General features: G+C 53.4%; 5 protein-coding genes across 5 annotated transcripts; 3 read left to right on the top strand and 2 right to left on the bottom strand.

The window, feature by feature from the left end:
- Positions 1-192: 192 nt before the first annotated feature.
- MEX67 (nuclear mRNA export, poly(A)+RNA binding protein) lies at positions 193-2,404 on the bottom strand (the record flags this gene model as incomplete). The annotated part of the gene is made up of 3 exons (XM_053187919.2): positions 193-228; positions 282-1,721; positions 1,898-2,404. 3 exons carry the CDS (start codon positions 2,402-2,404, stop codon positions 193-195), a joined length of 1,983 nt encoding a protein of 660 aa, XP_053055423.2.
- A 1,343-nt stretch (positions 2,405-3,747) lies between these two features.
- Positions 3,748-7,126, top strand: MPH1 (3'-5' DNA helicase; the record flags this gene model as incomplete). Its single annotated transcript, XM_065756418.1, has 2 exons — positions 3,748-3,951; positions 4,010-7,126. 2 exons carry the CDS (start codon positions 3,748-3,750, stop codon positions 7,124-7,126), a joined length of 3,321 nt encoding a protein of 1,106 aa, XP_065614787.1.
- Positions 7,127-9,928: 2,802 nt separating this feature from the next.
- N0V96_002044 (uncharacterized protein) lies at positions 9,929-12,341 on the bottom strand (the record flags this gene model as incomplete). Its single annotated transcript, XM_065756417.1, has 4 exons — positions 9,929-11,258; positions 11,310-11,536; positions 11,597-11,777; positions 11,815-12,341. The coding sequence occupies 4 exons, from the start codon at positions 12,339-12,341 to the stop codon at positions 9,929-9,931; spliced, it is 2,265 nt and encodes a 754-aa protein (XP_065614786.1).
- Positions 12,342-20,510: 8,169 nt separating this feature from the next.
- On the top strand, positions 20,511-22,443 carry N0V96_002043 (uncharacterized protein; the record flags this gene model as incomplete). The annotated part of the gene is made up of 3 exons (XM_065756416.1): positions 20,511-20,617; positions 20,670-21,287; positions 21,429-22,443. The coding sequence occupies 3 exons, from the start codon at positions 20,511-20,513 to the stop codon at positions 22,441-22,443; spliced, it is 1,740 nt and encodes a 579-aa protein (XP_065614785.1).
- A 300-nt stretch (positions 22,444-22,743) lies between these two features.
- On the top strand, positions 22,744-23,721 carry N0V96_002042 (uncharacterized protein; the record flags this gene model as incomplete). The annotated part of the gene is made up of 1 exon (XM_065756415.1): positions 22,744-23,721. One exon carries the CDS (start codon positions 22,744-22,746, stop codon positions 23,719-23,721), a length of 978 nt encoding a protein of 325 aa, XP_065614784.1.
- Positions 23,722-23,953: the final 232 nt, after the last annotated feature.

Genomic DNA, 23,953 nt, shown 5'->3' with positions numbered 1-23,953 from the left:
CAAGAGTGTGGAGTTTAATTCTCTCTTCTCCCTTCCTGTTTGGTTTTCTCTTTTTCAATATTTCGCTCCGTGTGGGCCAGACGGCCGATGTCGTACACAACTAGTACGGCCCCATCGTGATCTTGCCTAATCCATCCATGTCCTCCGGGCCCCTCAAGGCCTCCAGAACGACGGGGACGAGCACAGCATTTTCTAAACGCTGGCAAAGGCATCTGGTGGTAATTGAGACTACGCGAGGCTTAGTATTGGTTTTCGAATGTTCCAGGTTTCGGGATTCTTACCTTTTTCTCGTGGAAGACCGCCAAGGCTCTGGTAAAGTCCCACGCGACATCAGACAGGCACATTTCCGAGTAAGTGGGTGTCATTGTCGTCTGCTTCGATAGCTCGACGATCATGGCCTGTCGCTGTTCTTGTTCCTGAGCAGACGGAGCCGGTGCTTGGGCTTCGGCAACAAAGACGTTCGGGAGGGGATTGAAGGCTCTGAGAGAGAGCATGTCGCTGACGACGCGGATCGGGTTGGTGTTGGGGCGTCCGGGTCCCAGAACGAATGTCCGCGAGAAGCTTCTCAGTCCTGTCTTGCCAGCTTTGTCGCACTCTTCGAATTGACCATGTACTGAAATGATCATGCCGTCCACACCGGTTTGGGTTTGGCCGGAAGGGTCGGCGAGACCAGGCAGGAGATGGCAGTCCATGATGTATTTGCTGATGTCCGCCTTGATATCCGGGTGCTGTGTCTTCGGGAGTTCGTTCCACAGGTTCCAGATTGCCTCTCTGCCCGTGATCAGCCTGGCAGCTCGAGCGGCCGGGGTCGTGATCTTCATCAGATTGCGAGACTGCTTGATGTAGGATGACCAGGGCATCGGCTGCGGCTGGTTCTCGTCTCGAATGGCGCGCGTGTCGACCGCGAGAGAAAACTGGCTGTTGTCGTCATAGTACTTGGTAAGGAGAGCAGTGCGGTCGGTGTCGAAACCAACGAAGAATTCTAATAGGAAGGCTTCTCCAATGCCGTTGGCGTCCCGGAAGTCGGGCCCGCGTTGAGGAATCGGTTTCGGGCGGCCAGCTGCCTTGAGTTCTGCAATTCGTTCCGGTGTCAATTGCTCACCGTTCAGAACTTGCAATTTGGGGAAGAAGTGCAACAGCTCGAGCACGACTTTGGGATCCGCGATCGGAATCGGGTTACCCGTCAGGTACAGAGTCTCAAGCTTCTTGAGTTTTGATCTCCATCTTGACAGGCCTGCGATGTTGTCGATCTGGTTCCCGCTAAGATCAAGATTCTTGAGATCAGGGAAGGTATCCGCCATCTCCTCGACTTGCGCGACTGTGTCAATGTTGTTGTTGGCCAAGCTGATGCTGTGGATTGCATCAATCTTTTCCTCTGCTGTCTTGAAAAGTTCATCGCAGATTCTCATCATGACCTTGAAAAGCTTCTCAGCTCTATCCTTGGATTCAAGCATTCCCATCTGGATCAAGCCTTCATCTTGGTTCAGAGCGTCAAGTCGCAGAAGCTTGTTCTCCATATCATATCTGAGTGACATGATGCCTTGGAGTTTTTGTTTTGTTTCTTGCGCGGCAGCAGATGCCTCATTTGCCTTGGCCATGGATCCTTCACTATCGGTGATCTCCAGCTGAATACCGGCAAATGTAAAGGTGTTGACCTTCAAGATTTCTTCCGCATCTTCCTTGCTTGCCGCAACACTGACCAAATCCCCCTTCAGACTTGACTATTGAATGTTAGCGATTTTCGTAGTTTATAAACTTGACCCCAACTAGGAGGGGGCATAAGCAGCCGGTATGAGCTATTTGTTTCTCGTTTCGCGGAGTAACTGGCGTTTCAACGAGGCTGGATCATTCGGCGTCCCTATGTAGTTCCCCCGAGCCTCACAGCAACTCGACATACCTTCTTGATGTGCACCGTTTTATTGCGACCGGACAGAGTTGTGGCTTTCCGCTCCAGAAACATGATCAGATCCCGCAGTCCACCGTCGTTGTTGCTCGCAGCTTTACTCTCCTTCAAACCCTTGACACTGAGCCAGACGAGACCAGGTCCCTGTCCTTTCCTTCTCGATACCAGGTCATTTCCATCACCAGTATCCAAGTGTCGAGCAATTGCCTGGTGTACTTTCGAGCCTGGCTTGGTGGGGGGACCATTGGGCCTCGCGGATCGTTGAGGTCTCGAATTGTTGGAATCGTCCGACGGTCCTCTGTTGAGGTTGTTTGAACGGCGAGTGCTGCTTGCTCCAGCACCGCTTCCCATGTCGAGATCTCCATCCCTGTCAGTTTGGGTTCTGCCACCTTTGCGCTTCTGGATTCCACCGCCGCGCGAGGTTTTGGCACCCAGTGTGGAGTTGCGGCCCTCGCGTGCTGGTCCCGATGGAGTACCGCGAGGAGCTCTTGGAGGCGCCATATTTGGAGTGGTGCAATGACTAAGGTGTGCTAGAGGTGATTGTAGGTAGAGGACGTTCGTGGGTAGAGTGTAATCGTAGGTTGTTTTCGCTTGTTTTTTTCGCTGAAGGATACGCGTTTGAGCGAGAGCGAGATGACAGCGCGCTTCCGGAGAACTCAAATAAAGCCTCTCGGATCCTCAAGAACTTCTCTGGATTGGTGTAAAGCGAAAGACGGTTGTGTTTCGCTGTGTCGCAGACAGCTCCAGAAGACAAAGGCCGGATAGGCCAAGGCGCAGACTCGTGGACCGCCGTAAATAGAATATTTTAAATCGGTATCGTTTTGAGCCCTCGACAAAGAAGAATGTAGGAGAGCCGTCGATGCTGATCTCTACAAAGGATGCGCGGTTTTAGGCGTGGTGTCGCAGGTTATGGGTGAGTGATGAGGTGACGGAGAAAGCAGTGAAGAAATTCGTCGGTCGCGAAAAGCAGTGACGTTTGGGTCAGCCCCACTACAGACCTCCTCCAGCAGGCACACAGGCAGGAACGCTCCGGTCGCATGCGACCTCCCTCAAATAGGACTAGCCGGTTTCCGTCTTGGCCAGCCACGCGCCTCACTTTATATACTTTGTCCCCTTACATAATCAAAAGAAGGCAGGCACGTAGGATGTAAAGAAAGTCATTGGATATTGGGTTCTTTCCTATGGCTGCCTATATAGTCTACGTAGTGGTAAGGTACGGTCTCGTACAGGAACAGTCATCAAGTAATGCCTTGGGAAAGCTCCATTCAGGAAGTAGACGAAAATGCCTACCTGGTTTCCCTTGTTTGGTCACCCACGTGTCAGCTACCCACCGCTGATGGTTGGCACAGCAGTGTCGCGAATGAGCGAGGGGAGGCCTTTGATGAGTCTACGGCAATCACAAAGACAACAGTTCACGAGAGTACAACGAATGACGCCTGAGTGTCACTTCCTTGGAGCTTTACCTGGGAGGGAATAAGTACAAAGCATTGCGAATTGGTCTCAGGGTCGGGCGGGCACCAAAGTAGGTACCTCCTCCTCTGCCCCGCCTAAGACCCTGAAGGCTTGAGCTTGAGCTCTCGACTCTAATTCCAATTACATAAGCACTCATAGTCATGTGACTCAGATACGCTTTCGCGCGACGACGCGTCTGTAGTGAAAGTGATGTACTAGGCGTAAAGAGGTTGCCACCGCGCCTTTGACCGCTGTCCCGACTATTCTACGGACATCCTCGTTAAAGTCCCCAGCATCGTGAGATCGCCGTTTTCAGAAATAGGCCACACCATGATCGCATCTCGAAGGTGAATCAGTGTCTGATTGACTGAGTACCAATCACTCTCCGCGAAATGGATTCAGACGAATACGATGACGATCTCGCAGACGAGGATTTGGTTGAGGCACTTAGTCAGAGCCAAGCCATACCCGCGAGCTCGGGCATCAATTTACAGAATGGCAGAACGTCGTCTCTTGCCCAAGCCCTGGCCTCATCTTGTACCCGGGCCAATGCTGGACGTCAAGCCCAGTCATCTGGTCTTAGTGGAGGACCAAGAGTAAGTTGGCTTGCTTATTGACTTTCACGAGAAAAGCATGTGCTGATAAGCACTTCAGAACATGGCAAAGACAGTGGTTCAGCCTCTTGGGACCGAGTTGGATGATTTGCCTTCAGACGCATTCTCCTCTTCACCGGAGCCTGTTGTACCACTCGCCAGAAACGGACTAACACGCACTTCATCATCAAATTTTCGCCAGACAACTTTGCTAGGCGGCAGAGTGGCAGATGACGCCTCGACTCAGCCGCAGCAGCCAGGCTTTGGTCGTGTCTACCGAGGGGACAAGCCAGTGGAAGCCCCTTCTCAGCACGCCATAGATCGTGAGGCCATGAAGACATGGATATATCCCACCAACCTGGGAGCCACGAGAGATTACCAGTTCAGTATCGTCAAAAACGGTCTGTTCAACAATACACTCGTCGCGCTACCTACAGGTCTCGGCAAAACATTCATTGCTGCAACGGTGATGCTCAACTACTACCGTTGGACAAAGGACGCAAAAATCGTGTTTGTTGCGCCTACGAAACCTCTCGTAGCTCAACAAGTTGACGCTTGCTTCAATATTGTGGGCATACCCCGGTCAGAGACCACTCTTCTCACTGGCGACACGGCGCCCGCTCTCAGAGTAGACGAATGGTCGTCAAAGCGAGTGTTTTTCATGACGCCGCAAACTCTTCAAAACGACATTTCACACGGTTACGCAGATCCGAAATCTATTGTACTTCTGGTAATTGATGAGGCTCATCGGGCAACGGGCGAGTACGCATACGCAAAAGTGGTGAAGAGAATACGCCAGTACAATCCCTACTTCCGCCTACTCGCCTTGACAGCAACACCAGGGTCGAAGGTCGAGACTGTGCAAGAGATTATCGACAATCTCGGAATATCCCATATCGAGATCCGCACAGAGGATTCGATCGATATCCGTCAATACGTTCATTCAAGGAATGTCGAGCAAGTAGTACTCGACCCCTCGGATGAGATGTGCGAGATCAAGGAGCTATTCACGAAAGCCCTGAAACCGTTGATGGACAAGCTGACCCAGCAAAACATTTACTACGGAAGAGATCCAATGGCGATTACGACATATGGTCTGGTGAAGCAGCAACAAGATTGGTTCGCCAACGTCGGCAGAAGAGCCAATCCCGGGGTGCAGTTCATGATGAGAGCTATCTTCAGCATTTTGCAAAGCTTGGCCCACGCGATCAAACTACTCAACTTCCATGGCATCAGGCCCTTTTACGAAAACCTCAAAGAATTTCGAAGCGAAATTGAGGACAAGGGAGAGAAGGGCTCCAAGTACAAGAAGCAAATTGTTAACGACTCGAGCTTCCAGGAGATGATGACCAGGGTGGAAAAGTGGCTTCACCTGGACGGCTTCGTGGGTCACCCCAAGCTCGCCGCTCTCCAGGACACTGTCCTGAACCATTTCATGGATGCCGGTGCAACCTCCACTCGAATTATAGTGTTCAGCGAGTACAGAGACAGTGCTGAAGATATTGTCAAGGTACTGAATGTCCACAAACCGCTGATCAAGGCCACTGTCTTCGTGGGACAAGCCGACTCGAAGCGATCCACCGGCATGAAGCAGGCCGAACAGATTGCGACGATACAAAAGTTCAAGGATGGCGAATACAACGTTCTGGTCGCAACGTCCATCGGAGAAGAGGGACTGGACATTGGCCAGGTCGATTTGATTGTCTGCTACGATGCCTCGTCCTCGCCCATTCGTATGCTACAACGAATGGGTAGAACGGGCCGAAAGAGGGCTGGAAATATTGTGCTCTTGTTGATGAGGGGCAAGGAAGAGGATGCTTTTGCCAGGTCAAAAGACAACTACGCGGAGATGCAAAAGTTGATCTGCGAAGGGAGCAAGTTCAACTTCCGTCACGACCTTTCCACTCGCATCGTACCTCGGGAGATCCGCCCGGAGGTGGACATGCAGCATATCGAGATCCCCATCGAGAACACGCAGAACCCGTCACTTCCGGAGCCCAAGAAGGGCAGGGCGAGGAAGAAACTGCCGCCTAAGAAGTTCCACATGCCCGACGGCGTCGAAATGGGCTTCGTGAAAGCATCCGCCATCGGCAAACCCGGTGCGGCGCCCAAAAGAGGCCGCCCCAAAAAGCAAGAGCAACAGCAACAGCCGACGGAGGCTGACTTCATCACCGACGTACCCTCGCTCGATTCGGTCGTGCTCACAGAAGCGCAACTGGCCGAGTTGGACAAGGTGTACCGGTCGCTGCCTGCCAGTCGGCCCAAGATTGAAGAGACAGAGATGCCGGAGCTGACATCGTACCCCTTGCTCCAGCGCCGGCTTCGACCGGTCAGCAAGGTCCAGCACAGCCAGCGTACCAAAAGGTACGTTAAGTTGTGTCAGAAGTTTGCGAAGAATCAAGATGAGAGAAATCGTTGGGTGCGCCGTTTTGGTGAGGAGGATACAACCCGGTACGAGGAGATACCTGTACCGTCGTTTGCGAGCGATACAGAAGATGGAGCGTCGGGCCCTGGGCCTCCAAGGCAAATCACGACGGCAGTGTCGACCGACGAAGACGAGCTCATTGAGGAATCACGGCCAAAAAAACGCCGATCGACCGGTACGACAAAGCGCACAGCAGTCACGTCCGCTTCAGCCCTAGTCGTCGACGATGAAATGGACGAGACCATGGACGAGGAATCGCCTCCCCGCCGCCCGCTGAAGAAGACCGCAGGAAGGGGACGAGGTAAGAAGGCCTCCAAGCGGGTCGCCCGCGGCATCAACAGCGACGAACTAGGCGATGCCTGCGACAGGGACAGCGACGCGATGGAGACGGACGGCTCAGACAGCGGAGGCGACCTGCTGGACTTTGTCGTCTCGGACGATCACCCCGTCTCCAGCATCCAGCCGACGTCGTCGACGCTCGCGACGAGTCCCATTGTTATCTCTTCCACGGGGCCGCGGCCCAAGGGAGTCGCTCGGCCGTATTACGTACCGACTGAGTTTCCAGGGACGCAGGAGTCTGTAGATTCGCTGCCTGACCTTGATGGCGTGCTGATGAGCAGCAAGGGGAAGAAGGTATTGGGTTTCGTTGATCCAGAGGATGATGGGTCTGACGTGGATGCTACTCCGCGAGCGCAGGGAGGTGGACGGCTGCAAAGGAGGCGGCCGGTGTTTGATAGTGATAGCGATGAGTGATGTGGCTTTTGGGTCGCTTGGGAGTCGTTTGTGCACGGATCATGGATCACAATGTATAAGGACGGCAAGGGAACATCACTGGCTAAAGGACACAAGCACAAGGGACTAAATGATTCAATGAAGATGGTTCATCGTATTGCTCTCGATCTGACCTACCTCGGTCCTCTCCAGACCATAATGCCACTCTACGACACTCCTCATATTCCCAACCTCAGCAATCCCAGCCTTCCAACGACGACGCTCGCGTAACTTTTCTAACAACACCAAGTCAGTAAAACAATTCCTCAAGAAACAACTCAATGCAAAATAGGAGAAAACAATTTTTGTTGACCAAGTGTCAGAAACCCGATTTATAAGCACAACGTTCCCACCCCACCCTCGCCGCCCCCTACCCCCGACAAGAACCCAAGGACAGCACATGACGATGCAAACTTCCCCAGGCCCCAATAACGCCGAAGTTTTAAGATAGGAGGTTCTCACGAGAGGCGAAGCCAAGGAGCCAAAAACAGAAAGAAAGAACCCAGGAAAGAGAAAAGTCAGGGAATCCAAAGTCCGAAAAAGAGAAATATGAAAAAAAAAAAAATGAAAAAAAGAATACTTAGGAAAAAACCACGACTCTTCCAATCCAAAACGAAACACTCCACGCTGCCAAACATCCCCTTTCCTACAAACACCGAACAGCACGACCACTTCTCCCCAAAAGGCGCAGAGCTCCCAGTGGAGAGTGCGCCTTCAGGGTTTGGAATAAGGAGGGTGTACTTTTTGTCGGCGAGTAATCGGTTCCGGCGGGCAGCGCTTGCATGGAGGCAAGTTTGAGTTGGAAGATTATGTGCCACGGTCCTCCCCCGTTCTTCCTTTTCCCTTTTCATTTTCTTTCTCTCTTCCTTCTTCCTTCTCCCCTTCTTCTTCCCCACCCGGAATCCTCGCCTGATTTTGTTTGGAATGCTCGGGGCGTCTCAGACGGCTCTTCCTATGAGTATAAAAGGTTTTGATGGATTCATCATATCATGGTCTGTTCCCCCTCCTCCCCAAGCTTGCGTGCTATGGAAGGGGGGGAAAGTATTTCGAAAAAAGATGTAGAATAGAAATGGAGCTTACCTTTTTCCCCTATCAGACTTAAAACAAACTGCATATTCTGCATGACAGTCTGAAAAGGAGAAGAGACAAAAAGTAACGCTCGCGTCGAGGTTGAAGGTCGCGGGTGCTGAGGTGACGGTACCACGAGGTTGAGGTAAGGTGAAGGTGAAGTTGTTGGAAAGAAAAATTCGCAGCCGCGGTTTTTTTTTTTTCTTGGAGAAAAGGTGACGAGCCCGCCCAGGTGGGGGCACCGGGGACGGGAGCTCTTGAGCGGCGGCAGCGGCAGCTGCCAGAGCTGGAGCAGGGACCACTTCAGAAAAAGGTCGGCTTACCTAAGGCAGCAACGTGCTCCAGCAACGACCACTCTCACCCCGGGATCACTGTTCACGACAATATACACACTCTCAGAAGCTAAGGGTAGTAATTAGGGCCCCATGCTAAAGTCGAGCCTCTCCCCATTTCATGTATGCATAGTACTCCCGGGGAAACCTGGGTGCTATCATGTCATTCGACACGTAGACTGAATCCGAAGTCCCGACTCGGACGGAATTCGGCCCAACGGGCAACGAGCACGGCACGAACGGCCACATTGCTGACAACGGCATTACCTACCTACATACACTGCATTGCACCGCACTACATCCAAAGGTCACAATCAAGCTGAACTGAACACATAGTGTCTTACACAATAAGCAATGAGATTTGATCCTATCTACTTTTTGGGGATGTTGGGGGAGGTGGGGGGTTATCTATCTACTTTTGTTCCTTCAAATGTGACCATCAACAATCTGCCTCTGCCCAAGCAATCAAACCCTGTGCAAGGAGAAGATTGACTCAGGAAAAAAAATCCAAAAGCTCTTTCCACAATACCTCTGCCCCAAAAAAAGACCTTTATCGTGTTCAGATGCAGATGCAGATCCATCCTTTGAAGTCCATGTCTCGCAGCCGGTCCCCAAGGTGAGGCCAAATCTACCACACCTGGGTCCTTCCCCGTGTTGCCCGTCTGACGCTGAGGGGGGGAAGTAAGACAACAACTTGGACTTCGCCGCAAAGACTCATAGCTACCACCACCACGTCATTCATGTGCCTCTCCCCGCGTAGACCCGAATCAGTTTCGGAGCACTATGTTCCCAAGTCTCATTATTCCATGGTAGAGCTGCTGTGCCTTTGCTCCATGTTTTTGCCGTTGTTGTGTTTGGTGTTGGCGTTGATGTCTTTTCTTTCTTTCTTTTTTTTTCTTTTTGGCCTCTAAGAACCCAGAGCAAACTATCCATCAGTGAACACGAGACTACGGAGTGGCAGTGAATTCAGTGTACCATCTCATAGCATTGCTCAACGGACACTCAGAGACGTTTTTGTTTTTGTGACTTCAAAAATGCCATATCAAATTGAGCGAGATATGTCTCTAGACCCTCTTCCTCAAATCGTGGGGTTTCAAACCAGAGACTCTCAAGTCTGGCTACCCAACCACCCCATATCCCGCCACACAAAATCATCCTCTCTATCATCAATCTCATGTGAATCAAAAATGAGAAACCCTTAGAGCAAGCAGAGTAGATGTGCGAGATCAATAATACAAAGTACGCAAAAGAGGAAAAGTCGAGCATTCGACTTCCTCGGACCTCTGTGAGGCCCATCCCATCCAGTCATCAAATCATTAGCTGGCCCCGCGCCAGATCAACGTTTTTATCACCAGTTTCCAACGCACCAAGCTCTAGTACACATTTACTGGCTTTGAAAGTTTTGGTAATCCAGGTTCCAGTCGATGGACTGGAAAGGGTCCTGTGACGCTTGCGAGTAGCCCAAGCCAGCACTTGGCACTTCACCAAAGAGTGGCTCGTACATCTTGGTCACGTTGTTGGCGGGGAATAGCTGGAAGTCGTTGCCGCAAAACTCGTTTCCGCCACTAGTGTAGTTGTCCTCGAAGCCCTCGTCAACCTCGGCCAACGAGTTAGGCGTGAAGAGCATTGCGTTGCCCTGGCCAATAGGAGAGATGTGTGGTGCGGTCTGGGCAGGGGCAATTTGAGGCTGGCAAGCAGGAACAGGCTGGTAGATGGGGAAAGCCATGTTCAACTCCTTTTGAGCAAAGACGGCTCTGTCCGGGGTGGGGATCTGAGCGTGTGCGCCATAGATGTCCTCGTTCACTGTAAAGTCGGGACCGTCCTGGTAAATGTATGGGCCAGTAGAGATTTCGGTGGCAGGGGTGTTGTGGTCGGAGGGAGACAGGGACATCTCCAAATCCATCTGTCCATCGAATCCACCCTGACCAACCATTTGATCAAACTCCTCATCCGAAATGTAGGAAGGGAACTCCATGCCATCAATGTGGGAAGCAAAGTCGCCAACAGGACCAATAGGGTGCATGGGAGCCAGGAGAGGGTCGTTGAAGTTGAACTGCTGAGCCTGGTCCAAAGGAGCAGGCGGGGTAGCGGCGCTGCTTGTAGAGGGAGTGGGCATATGGTTGAGCATAGGGGTGGACTGGGTAACACTGCCGGCAACGCTCGAGGGCTTCTTGCCGTTGGTCTTGGTGCGAACGTATTGCCAGCCATGGGCCTTCTCCATGTGCTGTTTGCAGTTTGACTCCCGCTTGGACTTGTACGGGCAAGGCTTGTACAAGCACTCGTACATGGGCGGGGCCGACGAGTGCTTGTCGTTGTGGTGGCGATCCATCTCCTTCTCGGTTGGCCAGCCATAGTTGTGGTATTTGCATGAAGCGACGGGGCACTTCCAGGGACGAGAGTGGGTCTTCTCGTGCTTGGTCAGGTCACAGGGACGCTTGAACTCCTTGTTGCAGCCAGGCTCACGGCACTTCTTGGGGGCAAGCTCCTCAGGACTGGCGTTCTTCTTGCGACGAGCCATGGAACGCATAATCTCCTCATCATCCTCCAACTGCTGGCTCAAAGAGCGCTTCATCTGAATAGGGCTCTTGGGGTCATCCAGGTCGACCTCCAGGCCAGTAGCCATTGAAATGGCTTTTCCGTCCTTGCGAATGCGGATGAGCTCGGCCGGGCGACCGTTATCAGCGATGCCTCCGAAGAGCTTGATCTCGTCGGTCCTACGGAACAAGTTAGTTGAGTAAAGGGCAAGTTGGGAACGGATGTCGTACGGGTCGACGTCCATCTCAGCGGCGTCTGATCCAGTCTCCTTGGCGGCGGCAAGTTGTCCTGCGTACTGGCGAATCTGTTCCACGAGATCGATGAAGTATCCGTTAGTGTAAGGGCGGTCGTTGGGTCGAGTCTGTTCTCGGTCGCTTAGGTATTCCACGGTTGCTTGAATGCAGTGGATCGACGTCAGGCAGAAATCGAGGTACAAGGCGGCGGTCTTGGTCCTCTCCTTCATCAACGATCGATAAGTAATTGCCCAAACTCCAGTTTCAGTTAGTGAATGACTTACGGGTGCCATGAAAATAAGTGTCTTTTCGAGATCTCTCAGGCAGATGATCTCCTTCTCTCTGATGCGTCTGGGGATGTCAAGAACAATGGGCTCAAAGTCCTTGAGAGCAGGCTTGGCCCGGAGGGGGCGGAGGACGTGCTCGTGGATGCGGTTGACAGCCTTGGAGCTGAGGGCGGGGAAGCTTCTCCATGGTGGCAGAAGAAGTGTTGGCAGCGGACCTTGTGATGGCGGATGCCTTCTTTGATGCGGTGGTTGCAGGCTCTGTCTCGGTGGTGGGGGCGACAGAGGTTCCGAGTCCGCTGTCTGATTCATGATGTCTCGAGGAACGGCGGGTTCTGGGGCGCAGAATGCGACGTTCCGTCTCCTTTGACTTTTCCTTTGCCATGGCGGGGTCGACAACGGGTAGGTTGAGAAAGCCTCTGGGAACGGGAAGACTGTCGTCGCGGAAAGACTTGGTCTTGGGGGAGACCAGGTTGATGTTGGCAAGGGACTTGTCAATGTCGTCGACAATCAAGGCCATGCGGCGGCAGTGGGCGTCGACAACGTCGTCCAGGTTGGTCTGGGAGCGTCGAAGGCTTGGAGGGGCAGCAGTCAAGGCATCGTCCAGAGAAGAGGTAGGACTGGTGGGAGAGTGAAAGGTAGCACCCTTGCGGAGGCTGTTGGTCTTAAGAGTGAGGCCAGTGCCGGCAGGAGACTCCGGGCGAGTCACCGGAGTCCTGCGTCGAGGGTTGACGGAGACGGACATGGTGACGGTGATGACACGGGTGTCCAGAACTCTGTCGGCTAGGTTGTGTTAGATCTCTCGAGGGTTCATGGAGTTGTATGGCTGAATAGGACACGGAGTGTGAGTCACGACCAGGACCTCACTGGTAGGTCTGATTTGGTAGTCCTAGCCTCTTGAGCAAGCCCAAGGTTTAGGATTGGCCAATGTGATGATGTGGCGGGAAATGTTTGAGACGGATATCGTGTGTGGACAAAGTGGATGAAGAGGGGGAGAAATGAGGAGGAGGAAGAGGAAGAGACGGTGCCTTACGTTGAGATGAAAGATGGTATCGAAGGCGATAACGTCGATGGTATGGGGAGATGGCAACGGAAGGCCAGACGAGGCGAAAGGCGAGCAGAGCAGGCGAGTGGATTTAAGTCGAGGCCGTTGAAGTCTGCCTGATTTTGAGGGGTCCTGTCTGGGTAGAGGAGCAAGACAATGTAGGATAATGCGCCTTTTCGTCCCAGCTGTCGTACGCGTCGGCGTATGCACACGAGGATGGAAGAAAGCAGAAGTAGGTAGTCTGAGCAGCTGTGTGCGATATTCTTCGAGGATGATGTGTATCCAGGAGGAAGAGCAAGAGACGAGGACGAGGAGGGTGGAGGAAGAAGCGGACTGAAGTGCGGCGGCCTCAGTGGGACAAGACGGGATTGGGTTTGGTATCGAGTAAGCGGCTTGAATATCCTAGAAATCGAGGAGAGCCAAAAAAGAGAAAGAAAAGCAGGAGGAGGAAGAGGATTTGGTCGAGGGTTGAGGGTGGGTGAAAGGAGAGAGAAGAGGTGTGTGGTAGTCGCGAGCGAGGAGGAGGCGGTTGTTGGTGTACCGGGGGTCGAAGGTCATCGAGGTTTGATTAGAAAAGCAGCCCAGCACTGAGCACCTCAGAGTGAGAGAGAGTACGGAGTACGGCAGCCAAACGAGCACCGGTGGAGAGAGAGAGAGAGCGCTGCTGCGCTGAACGGGAGCGACGATTGAGCGGACCAGAACTCTGAAGAGAGCGCCCGGGGCGATAGGCTGCTGCCTAATCGACTAGCCAATGGGAGAGCGTCACCGTCGACCAGTGGAGGCGGAGTCTGGGCTTTGCGGATCAGGAAGGATCCAACCCCCAGTCACTAGAAAAGGTACGTACCCAGGGAACCCTCCAACCTTGAACCCCACCACCTTCCATACCTCACCTCACCTACTGCGTAGTGTACACTAGGTACCTGGTAAGGAAGGTACCTTACCTTGCCAGGCTTACCTACCTTACTCCGTAGGTAGGTACGGAGTACTTTGTACCACACACATCCTTCCCTCAATTCTGCCATCTTCCACCACAGTCCCATCCTCGGTCTCCTCGGTCTCAACCCCCAGAGTCCCATCGTCTCGTCTTTTTACCAGCATTCATTCGTCCAAGATGGAAATGAAGATTTCATCGCCAGTATTTTCCGTTAAGCCCGCCCGCCGGCAACCAAGCCAAACTCCACTCGTTCCAAACAATGTTGGCTGCACCTCATTACGGGCCACCTGAACATTGAAAGGCCCGCTGTTAGAGTCACCGCAGCTATGCAGCCCGCTGCTCAAACTGCACGGCGGTGGACAAACCCTATGAGCACAGCCCCCCCTCGAATCAAGCATCAGAGTACACGATTAGCACCGACTACCTACCTCTCATCACCTCGCATCACTTCCCTCGAAGCAATGATACCATCACCAATACGATACTCTGCCCCATGAAGAGACACCCAGCCGCCAGACTCCAGAGTGACGGCAACCCGGAACACTAGATGCTAGTTGCCCTTGCTACCCTGGGTCACTGGGTGTCAGAAATGAACACCTTGCACTGCAACTTGACGTCTCAATTCCTATGCTACCAATGACGCTGCTGTCAGCAAAACAATGGAACCTCAACCAGCCTATGGTCCCGACTCCGACTCCGTGTCTGTTGTTGCTGCTGCTGCTGCTGCTTGTCACCTTTACTGCTGTTTGTCACTTGAGGTCCAGTTCGGGAGTCCTAGCACTGCTCACCATTGTGCATTGCACCCATCCAACATCCATACCGCCGCGCACCTCACCGGAGGCAGACGAATTCTCTCGTCCCTAATATGCTCCGTTTGAGGGGCGGGAAACGCAAACCCATCGTCAACTACGTACAAGTAATGTAGACTCCAAAGTACATACCGCCCGAACGGTGTATCGGATTGACGGCTGCCTTCTCCAGCTCGCAAATCTTGATGGGTCCCGAGAAGCGGGAAACGCAAGGGTCTGGTCCGGTACTGTATTCGAAAGCAGGGTGCGCCAGCCGGACGGGCGCCAGAACATCTCCCTCTGGGCCTCTGCACAGAGTCACCTCGCAAATGGAGACGGCAGCAAGGCGTGACCGCAGATGGGGCGTATCGCAAGGTTCGATCAAGTTTCAACATGCACCGCTGAAGATGAGCTGAAGTGGGCTATTGGGCATCCTCATCTCTCGCCGTTGTCCACAGGTGACAGTACCACGTACGCAGTACTCCGTACGGACTACGGATACACTCGAAACCTCAAAGAAACGATTAGGCTGTCCAGCCTCACCAGCGCCATCAGAGTCGGAACGTATTCGTCCAGATCAACATACGAATGACCAGAAACGCACCTGCACAGCCAAGCTCGCCAGTCACCAGTGACATCTATTCTCACGATACGGCATTGCACAGCATTACTCCGTTCCATACCACCCACCACACACCGGCTCCGTCCATAGCACAGCACAGCACAGCACAGCACAACATAGCATAGCTCAGTACCTTATTATGGCCCTCTCTCCTGCACACCTGTTGCACCGGTCGTGGCTTTGAGGCCGCTAACGGTAGGGCGGCAAGCTAAGAGTCCTCAAGAGAACCAAGACACGGGCAAGACTGGACAAGACTGGAGAGGGACTCATAGTCTCATGCACGGTACCTTTTTTACACTCGGAAACTGGGTCAGGGATTAGACTTAATTTGGCCTCTCTGAGTCTCTCTGGGTCTCTCTCGCTTACCCCCGTCAAAATCAGCCCATCAGAACCAAAGTCCCAAAGCTAGCCCGCTCATCAATCTCCACTCGCCAGCCCGATCCATGACTTCCCACTGGGTCGTTTCATTCTCCGCCAACCTGGGACCATTCCCAAGCGAACTGTTGGCTGTCTTACATACTCCAAATTCCGCTCCTCTACCTATCACTCAGAGTCTCAAAGGGCCCTCAGCCTCCTCCGCAGGCCCTCAAGGTCGCAGCAATGCCATGCTACCATCCACTGTCCTGCGTGCCTACATCTTTACGGATACACACGACAGGCCTGTTTAACGACGAGCAGATCAGGGCTCCCCTTGCGTTTGCCCAAAGCGGCAGATCGGGTCCCAGTTTGAATTGAGACCAACACCAACCCTCTCTCGTTATGTCACCTTTCAACGCGGAAATTGACCAATGACGCCCTTGGCGCTCGTACGGATACCATTTCTCGCGCGTTGCTGATATCACCAGTCTCCATCAACCCGTGGTCCGTGACATGTGGAGTTTATTGAAAACGGTCCACTGCGGACCAACTGCCATGGCCTCTGCTTACTGTTGGGGGCCGATCAAGCCAGCTCATCCACGGACCAGGAGAGAAGAAAACGAGAGAGCAGACAAAAAGCTTTGCTTCAACTTCCGGTCAAGGTCGGCATTTTCGTCCGGCCTGTCACTAGACCACGGGACAGGCAGGGGTCGGAATGGCCAGCGGGCGCTCTGATTCTCTATCCCACCCACCAAGATTACACACCCAGTCTGATTAGCCAAGCAAAGCCCACCAGTCTGGTCTGGGTCGGCCGAATGACGTTCGGTACAGAGCACGCGGTACCAGGGTTGCAGTTTGAAGGTTGAGAATTCTGAACCATTGACAACTCATAACTCGCAGCTTCGCACGAGCGACCGTTCGCATTTCACCTAATCGGGATTCAGGGACAGTCGGAGTCTAGGAATCTATGTAGGACACGAACATGAGCAATAACATGGACCTGCATGTCTTGACTCGTCAGTCGTCACCTAGCTTGCGTTGGTTGAAGCTTGGCGTGTTGCTCTGACGGTGCTGGATTGCGCGGTTGCGCATATCACCAACGAATCCGTACCCAGGGATTCGTACTCAGTCGTGTATGCTTGTTTGCTGCACAGGACTTTGGCGCAGGGCAAGTCGCATGACGGATGCGCGTCTGCTCGCAGGAACACATCCAAACGAACCTTGGTCAACCAATTGCTCACCACCATCACCACTCGCACTCGCACAACCCTCCCGGTTCCTCTCCACACATAGGGCTGGCGTGGCTGTCCTATCCCAGTGACTCTAAACCCAAGCCAATCCAAGCTGTTTACCGACAGACGAAAGAAGCAAGAAACTCAAAGCAAGCAAGCTTTTTGACTCAAAATCGGTTCCCGGCTCACCGTCCACATTGTGACTTACCCCGAACGCAAGAGAGAGGCGGCGTCACATCGTCCTGTGTACTCAGTAACGTAGCCGCCTCGTCACTTGCAAGTTACATGGCCGTTCCTGAACACGCCGAATCCCGCACCCCGTATCGTATTCTAGGGCCCCTAAAAAGAACGCAAGAGTTAGGACTCGTTAGGAACCCCCTTCATTCCAACGGGTATCGGTTCATCCGCAAAGCCTATGCTGCCGTCTCATTGGCTCAAGAAGCCCATCGTGTATCGACGACACGTAGGCGGTCACGAATCAGCGATCCCGACCCCAACTGTCTGCCCGTCGGTCAGCCCTATGGGTGTCCCTCCGTCACCAATCAGCTTTGCGGAAATAGAGCAGCCTATCACCAAACTCCGCTTCGCCGATCAATTGCGGCCACCTCTTTTTTTCTTCCTAGGACTTTCGACCGTGTCGTAACAAGGCATCAGCATTTCTGCTTCTTTGTTAGGCCGATACGATACGTACCGGTTTCTCGCTTCTTTGAACCGATGCAGTCCCTACACTAGATAGACACACCCGTTTCCTGAGACCACGTTCGTTGCACCTGATGCACCATAGACAAGCCCGTCATTGATTGGACTAACGCAGAGGCCACGAATCTGTATCAACGCAACAAGAAAGAGGGTTGTGACATTGGTGTTGTGTTTATTCTCTCTGCCTTGAGCTTGTTTCCTTCCACTAGACCCTTTGAAGATTTACTCGTTCCCAAGTCATGCACGTCAGATTCCCAAGGGGCTTCCAAGTTGAACCTTCTCCCAGCGGCCGGCCCTTAAACATGGTACACTAAAGTATGGTTGCTTTGGGGAGGCGACGGCCGGCTGGAACAAGGATGGCCAGATCGCTGGAACATGGTCTACTCTATTTCTCTACTTTGTGACCAGAGGAATGCTTCCCCTCCCCCTCTTCACCAGCCACGCGGCTGAAGCTCACTGTTGCTCCTAATTAGGGATCCTCCGCCACAGCATCTCGACCTCGTCCATCAGCTCCTCCAGTGGCAACTCGGGGGTACATCCCGCTCCTGCGATGCGTGGCTCCGGGCTGCTGACTATTGCGCGGTGGATTTCCTGCTGCTGATCCCGGCTGCTCCGTTGTTCTCCTGTCTGATGGGTGGCGTTCACTTGTAGAGGACGGCTTGCGCACGCGGAACTACGGGTTAGCCCTTCGGACGTCTCTTGTTTGGTCTTCTTCTTGATTTTCAGGGGCGCGGGGAGTAGGTGAAAAGTAGTTTCACGGACGTACGAGGGTATTGGCTCGGTCTGCGTGAAAAGGGGTGATGTAGGACCACTTGGTCTCTTTTGCTGTTGTTGATGGTCTCGATGCTGCTGCCGCTGCTGCTGATGCCGTTGTCTGTCGTGACTTACCGGTGTCCGCTGCTCTTCCGGCTGCTTGTGACAATATACTTGCTGGGCACCTTGCTCCTCTCCTTGACAATGCTGCTGCCGGCTGGCTTCCTCTTCGCGAGCATCGTGAAATCGCTTATTGAACCACGGTGACGTCGGAGATCTACCACCCCTCCAAATCTGTAGCACTGTACCAGCAACACCTCCTCCACCACTTCTACCGTCAGCGCTCCCGCCATCTCTCCTCGTGCCGTTCCCATCGTGATCACCCCTCGGCTGGCCCGGAGCCCCGGGGTCCTGATATCGACGCACATCATCCCCCGGCCGCGAGGCTTTCTGCCTCCGTTGATCTCCTGGAGAAAGTGGAATACCTGGAACACCTGTAGCACCGTAAGTAACATTCATACCAGTATTTCCCCTCAACTCTGGACGCCCCTGCTGCTGCTGCTGCTGCCCGTGCTGATACCGCGTCCTCGCCGGCGTCGGCATCGACGGAGGAACGGCCTGCATTGCCGCGACGGCCTTTTCCTGGACGCAGCGAGGACATTTTCCACCGACAGGACTCATGCAGCGTTTTCTCCCGCGGCAGGCGCTGGTGGATGTAGAGGGTTCGTAGGCTTGCGGTGGTGGTGGTGATGGTGGCGGCGTCGAGGGAGTGGATGGGCAGGTGAAGCAGGGACAGAGGAGGATCATCCACGGGGAGCGGTTTTTGCGGTTTCGTCGTGCTCTTTTGGCGTTGTTGACGCTGGTATTGAGCTGATGATGATTGCGGGCAGGGGTGCTTGAGGAGGAGGTGAAGCTGGAGTCGTATGGGTTGAGCTTGCGCGCCTGCTGCGTCTTGTAATCTGTGCAGTCTATGTCTTCCAAGACGCTGTGGTGGCAGTCTGTGTAGATTATTTGCTTTTCCCAGCACATCTTTCTCGTAGACTTTTGGGGTTTTGTAACACGCTTCCCCCCGGTAACGTTTTTACGTACCTCTATTTTATGTATAGCCTTTTTGCCTCACTTGATATCGGGACTTGGAATGCTTTGAGTTCCGAGACTTGAGCCTCTGGAGGCAGGGAAAGGGTGTTTTGGGTTTCGATTCTTGGCTGGTGTGTACGACTGGCTTCTTGAGACTGTCTCTCTGCCTCTGTATCTCTTCTTGCCTAGGAGAGAGAGGTTTTGACTTGACTCTTTTGTATCGACGAGGGAAGGTGAGTTGGGGGCGTGGACTAAGAGGTTGGGACAATGCCTTGTATTTTTTATTTTTTATTTGGCTCATCTTGTTCTTCTCTGCTAGGTAGAAGGTTTGACGGTGGCTATTACAAGGACTTTGTCTTGGGGTCGTTGGTATGTTGTTTCTTGTCCGTAATGCTAGACAACCGCATTGTTCAACTTCCCTAGAATTGGGCAGACAGCTTGATATGTTTCTTGCTGGGTAGACAGAGGCACTCGTAACAACCTTGAGCAAGACGGTGGCATCTTTCCCATATCACCATATATCTATCACCAATCCATCTGGTGAAGACAGACAGGCGGGCCTATTCGTTCCGGGATCTCTGTCCTACTGTGGGAAACCGAATATTCAAAGATGAGGCAGGTAGGTCGAGGTAGCCAACTGGCTAGGTCTCGTCGTCGAGAACAATCAAGACGGTGCGGTCTACTTCCAATGATCACGAAACAAGGGATATCTTGATCCGGAAATCTTTTTGTTCTGTTTCTGGAAATTCTCATCCGTTCGAAAAGGGTTCTCGGACAAAGACATCCGGGCATCGATGTTTGCTAGGATCCAATGTTCTCCCTCCCTTTCCACGACTATGCAGACTATCATTAAGAAATCCAGAAGGCCTCTTTTCCCATGATGAGCTGGATGTTTCGGAAACCTGTTGGTTTTCAAAGACCGACGTAGAGAACGTTCTAAATTAATTGACTATCAACAACATTATTGTCATATTGGTTTCGACGCTGTTTTAGGGCCTCGTAGAAACGGCCAGTATTGTTTAACAGGTCCCCGTTCAAGAACAAGGGAAATTCAAAGGATCCCACGAGGAGACTTCCTTCTCTTTGACATGGCAACTCTGGTACTTCTCCATCCCTCTTGCCCGACAAGCAAGGGAGGAGTCAAAGGCGGCTTCGCCATATGGCAGATACCGTTCTTTGCACCAAGGAACGGCAACAAGAAGGGGAAAAGGCCCCTTCCTTGAGTTCCATCTGAGTCAAAAAGGAGTCAATCCGGCTCCATTCTACACCCATCGACTGTTTCATTGCTTCCTCTTCGACTTCTTTTTTACTTCTCATCAGGATTTTCGTTTCCCTTAGGCAAAGTAAGAAGGCAATCACTGGGGGAATAATCTAATTCTTCGACTCTCAAGGAACTATGGGCTTCACATGGCCATCCCTAGGACGCTGGACGTCCAACAGAAGAAGACCCTCGAGATCATATCGCGAACCATACCGTCACCGCCCCACGACGACGACGACCAAGACCTCGGAGTGTTATTCTCCCACGACCGATCAAACCCAGGAAGACGAAGACGGAGAATCCAGACACAACCACTCCCAAGACACGTACAGCTACGACGCACCCGATTCTTCCGTATACGGCGGTGACCAGTCACCAACGCATTGTCCCTCAGCCCCTCCGGCCCAGGGCGTCAAGGAGACGGAGTCGTTGCTCAGAGGTGAGTCCTCCGCGGCGCTCATCGAGCTCATCCAGCGGACGGAAGGCGCTGAACGGAGGGTGAGGGGAAGTGAGAAGTTCAAGTACCTCGGTGCGGACGACGAAGCGCTACACGTTAGGTACGGAACCACGACGACAGTCTACGGGAGCAGGGGTGGAGAAACAGCTCGATACAACCATGACTGGGTTCTCTCTCTCGCCAAGGCGGACCATCGCCAGGACGAGGCGGCGGTTCGGGAGGAGTATGACGACGACTACGACGACGACGACGGGCCAGAAGCTGAGGATTGGAAGGACGGTGGAGGTGGGTGCGAGTGCGGATTCGGGGGACATGATGAAGAGGATGAGAAGCTTGAAGAGGAGCGCGATGAAGCGAAAGAGGTGATTCGCCCCGACCACAGCCAACACAGATCATGGGCCGTCGATGAGTCTTCACGTTCGTGCGGTCAAGAGAGAGAAGACGGTGCTAATGCTGTACGTCACAGGTCAGAGACGCAAAAGGGGGAGATGGGAGAGGTAATGCCTACGTTCAAGATGTGTGGGGTGGTTATGAGAGACGGGCTACGTTCGAATCCGACGAACGGCGGGGTCCCGGTTTGCTTGACCACGGCCCAGGGGCCTTATAGTTCCTTGACGGCCATGGGGGAGGGGATGGAGATGACTTTGGTCGATTACTCCAGCGAAGAGACATCTACCGCGGAAGAAGACCCCTCTGACGGCGAGGGTAGTCGGACTCGTCTGCCGTCGCTATACTTTGAGGATCTGAGGAGCATGGTCGAAGACGCGGGAGTTCCGGATCCCATGGTCTCGGGGGCGGATGTCGTCGATGAGACTGGTGACGACCAGACGAAAGAAGCAGAGTTGAGCTCCACGCCGGATAGGGAGGTGTTATTTGATTTCTCCGAGTATACCACGGCCGAGGTGCAAAACCAGGGATGCGAGTTGTCGATTGGGGATTTGTTGGACTCATTTTCTGAAGAGTTTGAAGGGTGGCAGACTGATGCTGATGAAGAGGAGAATCTCCTTCCGACTCCGGCTCACGAGATTGTTCGTCCCGTTGCTGGGCTGGGTTGGTATGACGACAATGAGAGATCGAACTACTCTGATATCCGTCCCCACGCTTTGGTGATGAGCATCTCCAGAGCAGACGAAGAGTCCAACACGGCATCAGACAGGTCGCCAACATTCCCACTCCGGAAAGACTCTTTGGAACACAGTCCCCGGGCGCTTGCCTTTTCCGAGCCGTCTTACGCGGCCGAGAAAGGGGATAACTTCACAACGATGGAAGCAGATAATTTCGGCGGCACGCCCATGAGGACCGTCTTTGACAATACGAGCCAATTCTTCCAGTCGACTACCGTGGAAGACGAGCACTGGATATCAACGCTTCAGTCACCGAAATCTCCGCGACGTTCCTCGTCCATCTACTCCGAAGACTCTTCAGAAAATGAAGACTCTCTTTCTCCCGCCTCCAAGATATCCCCAACATCCCCGAGTGAGGGCAAAGAAGACGAAGAAGAGATAGACGACCTCCTCGACATCTACGCAACCACATCCAACTCCCACCACGACTCCGCCCTCTCCCCGCAACCGACAAACACCTCCTTCCCCCTTACCACCCCTCCTCCCCGTCCGCCCTAATCCCCCTCACCACAATCGCCCGCGGCCTCTCCTTCCCCAAACAACCCCCTACAACATACTCCAAACCCATCTCGCCCGTAACGCAAACATCCTCCGCTACCTCGTCCTCCACTGCATCCCTCCTCTATAAACCCCCTCGAACCCCAAACCGACCTCATCGAACCCATCCTGCCTCTACCCCTATCTCCTGGCTCAGGAGAATACGCCCAGAACTTCCCCTCTCACCCGCGCAGGCGCGAGTACACCCGACTCCTACAAGCCATCCGCTCAGTGCAATGGTCGGCAGACGCCATCAACGACATGCTGGCCGTAGTAGACTTTCACTCCCCTCTCCCGTCCCCTTCATCTCTCTCATTCTCGACGTACCCTTCGCAAAGACGAACATCGACAGCCCTCCCCGCCTTTCGAAAACTCTGCGCCGCGGACGCAGAGCGGCGGGGGTACCTTACCTCGACGCAGCTCCACGAGCTGAGCACGCACGGAGTCTCGCTCCTCGACGTGTTGCAGATGAACGGCGTCCCGAGGGTTGTGAGTTCCGGGTTAGGCGGGCGTCTTGTTGCTGCCGCAGCTTCTGGGGCGTTAGGCGTCGCGAGGGAGTGTAATTTGCTCGACGAGGAGGGGGCGTTACTGGAGTTGCTTGCGGATCCGGAGGAGGACTCTGGCTCCGGTTTGAGGATCCAGAGCCAGGGTAGGCGAGGTGGAAAGGGGAGCGGATTGAGGTGTTGTGTTGGTATTGATGACGAAAATGAGATGGGTCTCGAGGAGGCCGGGACGGACAGTGACGACGAGATGGATGATGATGAGGATGAGGGAACGTCCTTCGATGGCCTTGTCGACGAGATGGGAACAGGGCATATCGTTGATGATGGGACGTACCTCGTTAGCCCCTTATCCCCCGAAGCATTCACCGCAGAACAGGACTGGGAGAGCCAGAGTAGTATCTCCCTGGAGGTGAGGACGTCTCAACCGTCCGAGGACCTTATGACCTTCTCTGACGATGACGAGGAAGAAGATGAGGATGGCATCTACGATCCACCTACAGACTTTGATGCTGAACAACCGGAAGTAGACCTCTACGTCAAGCCACTGAATATACCGAGAAAGAAACTCACACTCAAGAGATCACACAACTTTCGGGAAATCGATACCACTGGCGAAGAGATCAACACCGCGGTCCTGATCAACAAAGAAACAGGCGAGGAGCCCGAGTTGCGGCGTTTCTTCAACGAGATTGGGGCGCGAGTGGTTACTGCCATACCAGGCGCGGTCATTGAGTAAGGTAGTCAGGGAAGGAAGAAAACAAGTGTAAATCTAGGAGAAATACTTGTTGGTTGGGCGACGGCAGCCACCTACACTATCCTAGAATGAAAATAGGAATACTCTGAATATACAACAGGACAAGGTATATACCACCCCTAATTCCCATTCCCGTCACCAACGACAGCAGGCGCCTCTCTAGGTCGGGAGGTTAGGACAAACTGGCTGGGTGGTGGAAATGGTTAAAAGGTCG

This window comes from Colletotrichum fioriniae (assembly GCF_027942845.1).
Source record: "Colletotrichum fioriniae strain IMI 355084 chromosome Unknown scaffold_2, whole genome shotgun sequence".
Taxonomy (NCBI): domain Eukaryota; kingdom Fungi; phylum Ascomycota; class Sordariomycetes; order Glomerellales; family Glomerellaceae; genus Colletotrichum; species Colletotrichum fioriniae.
The sequence above is the reverse complement of the archived record's forward strand: the minus strand, read 5'-3'. Positions and strand labels throughout refer to the sequence as shown.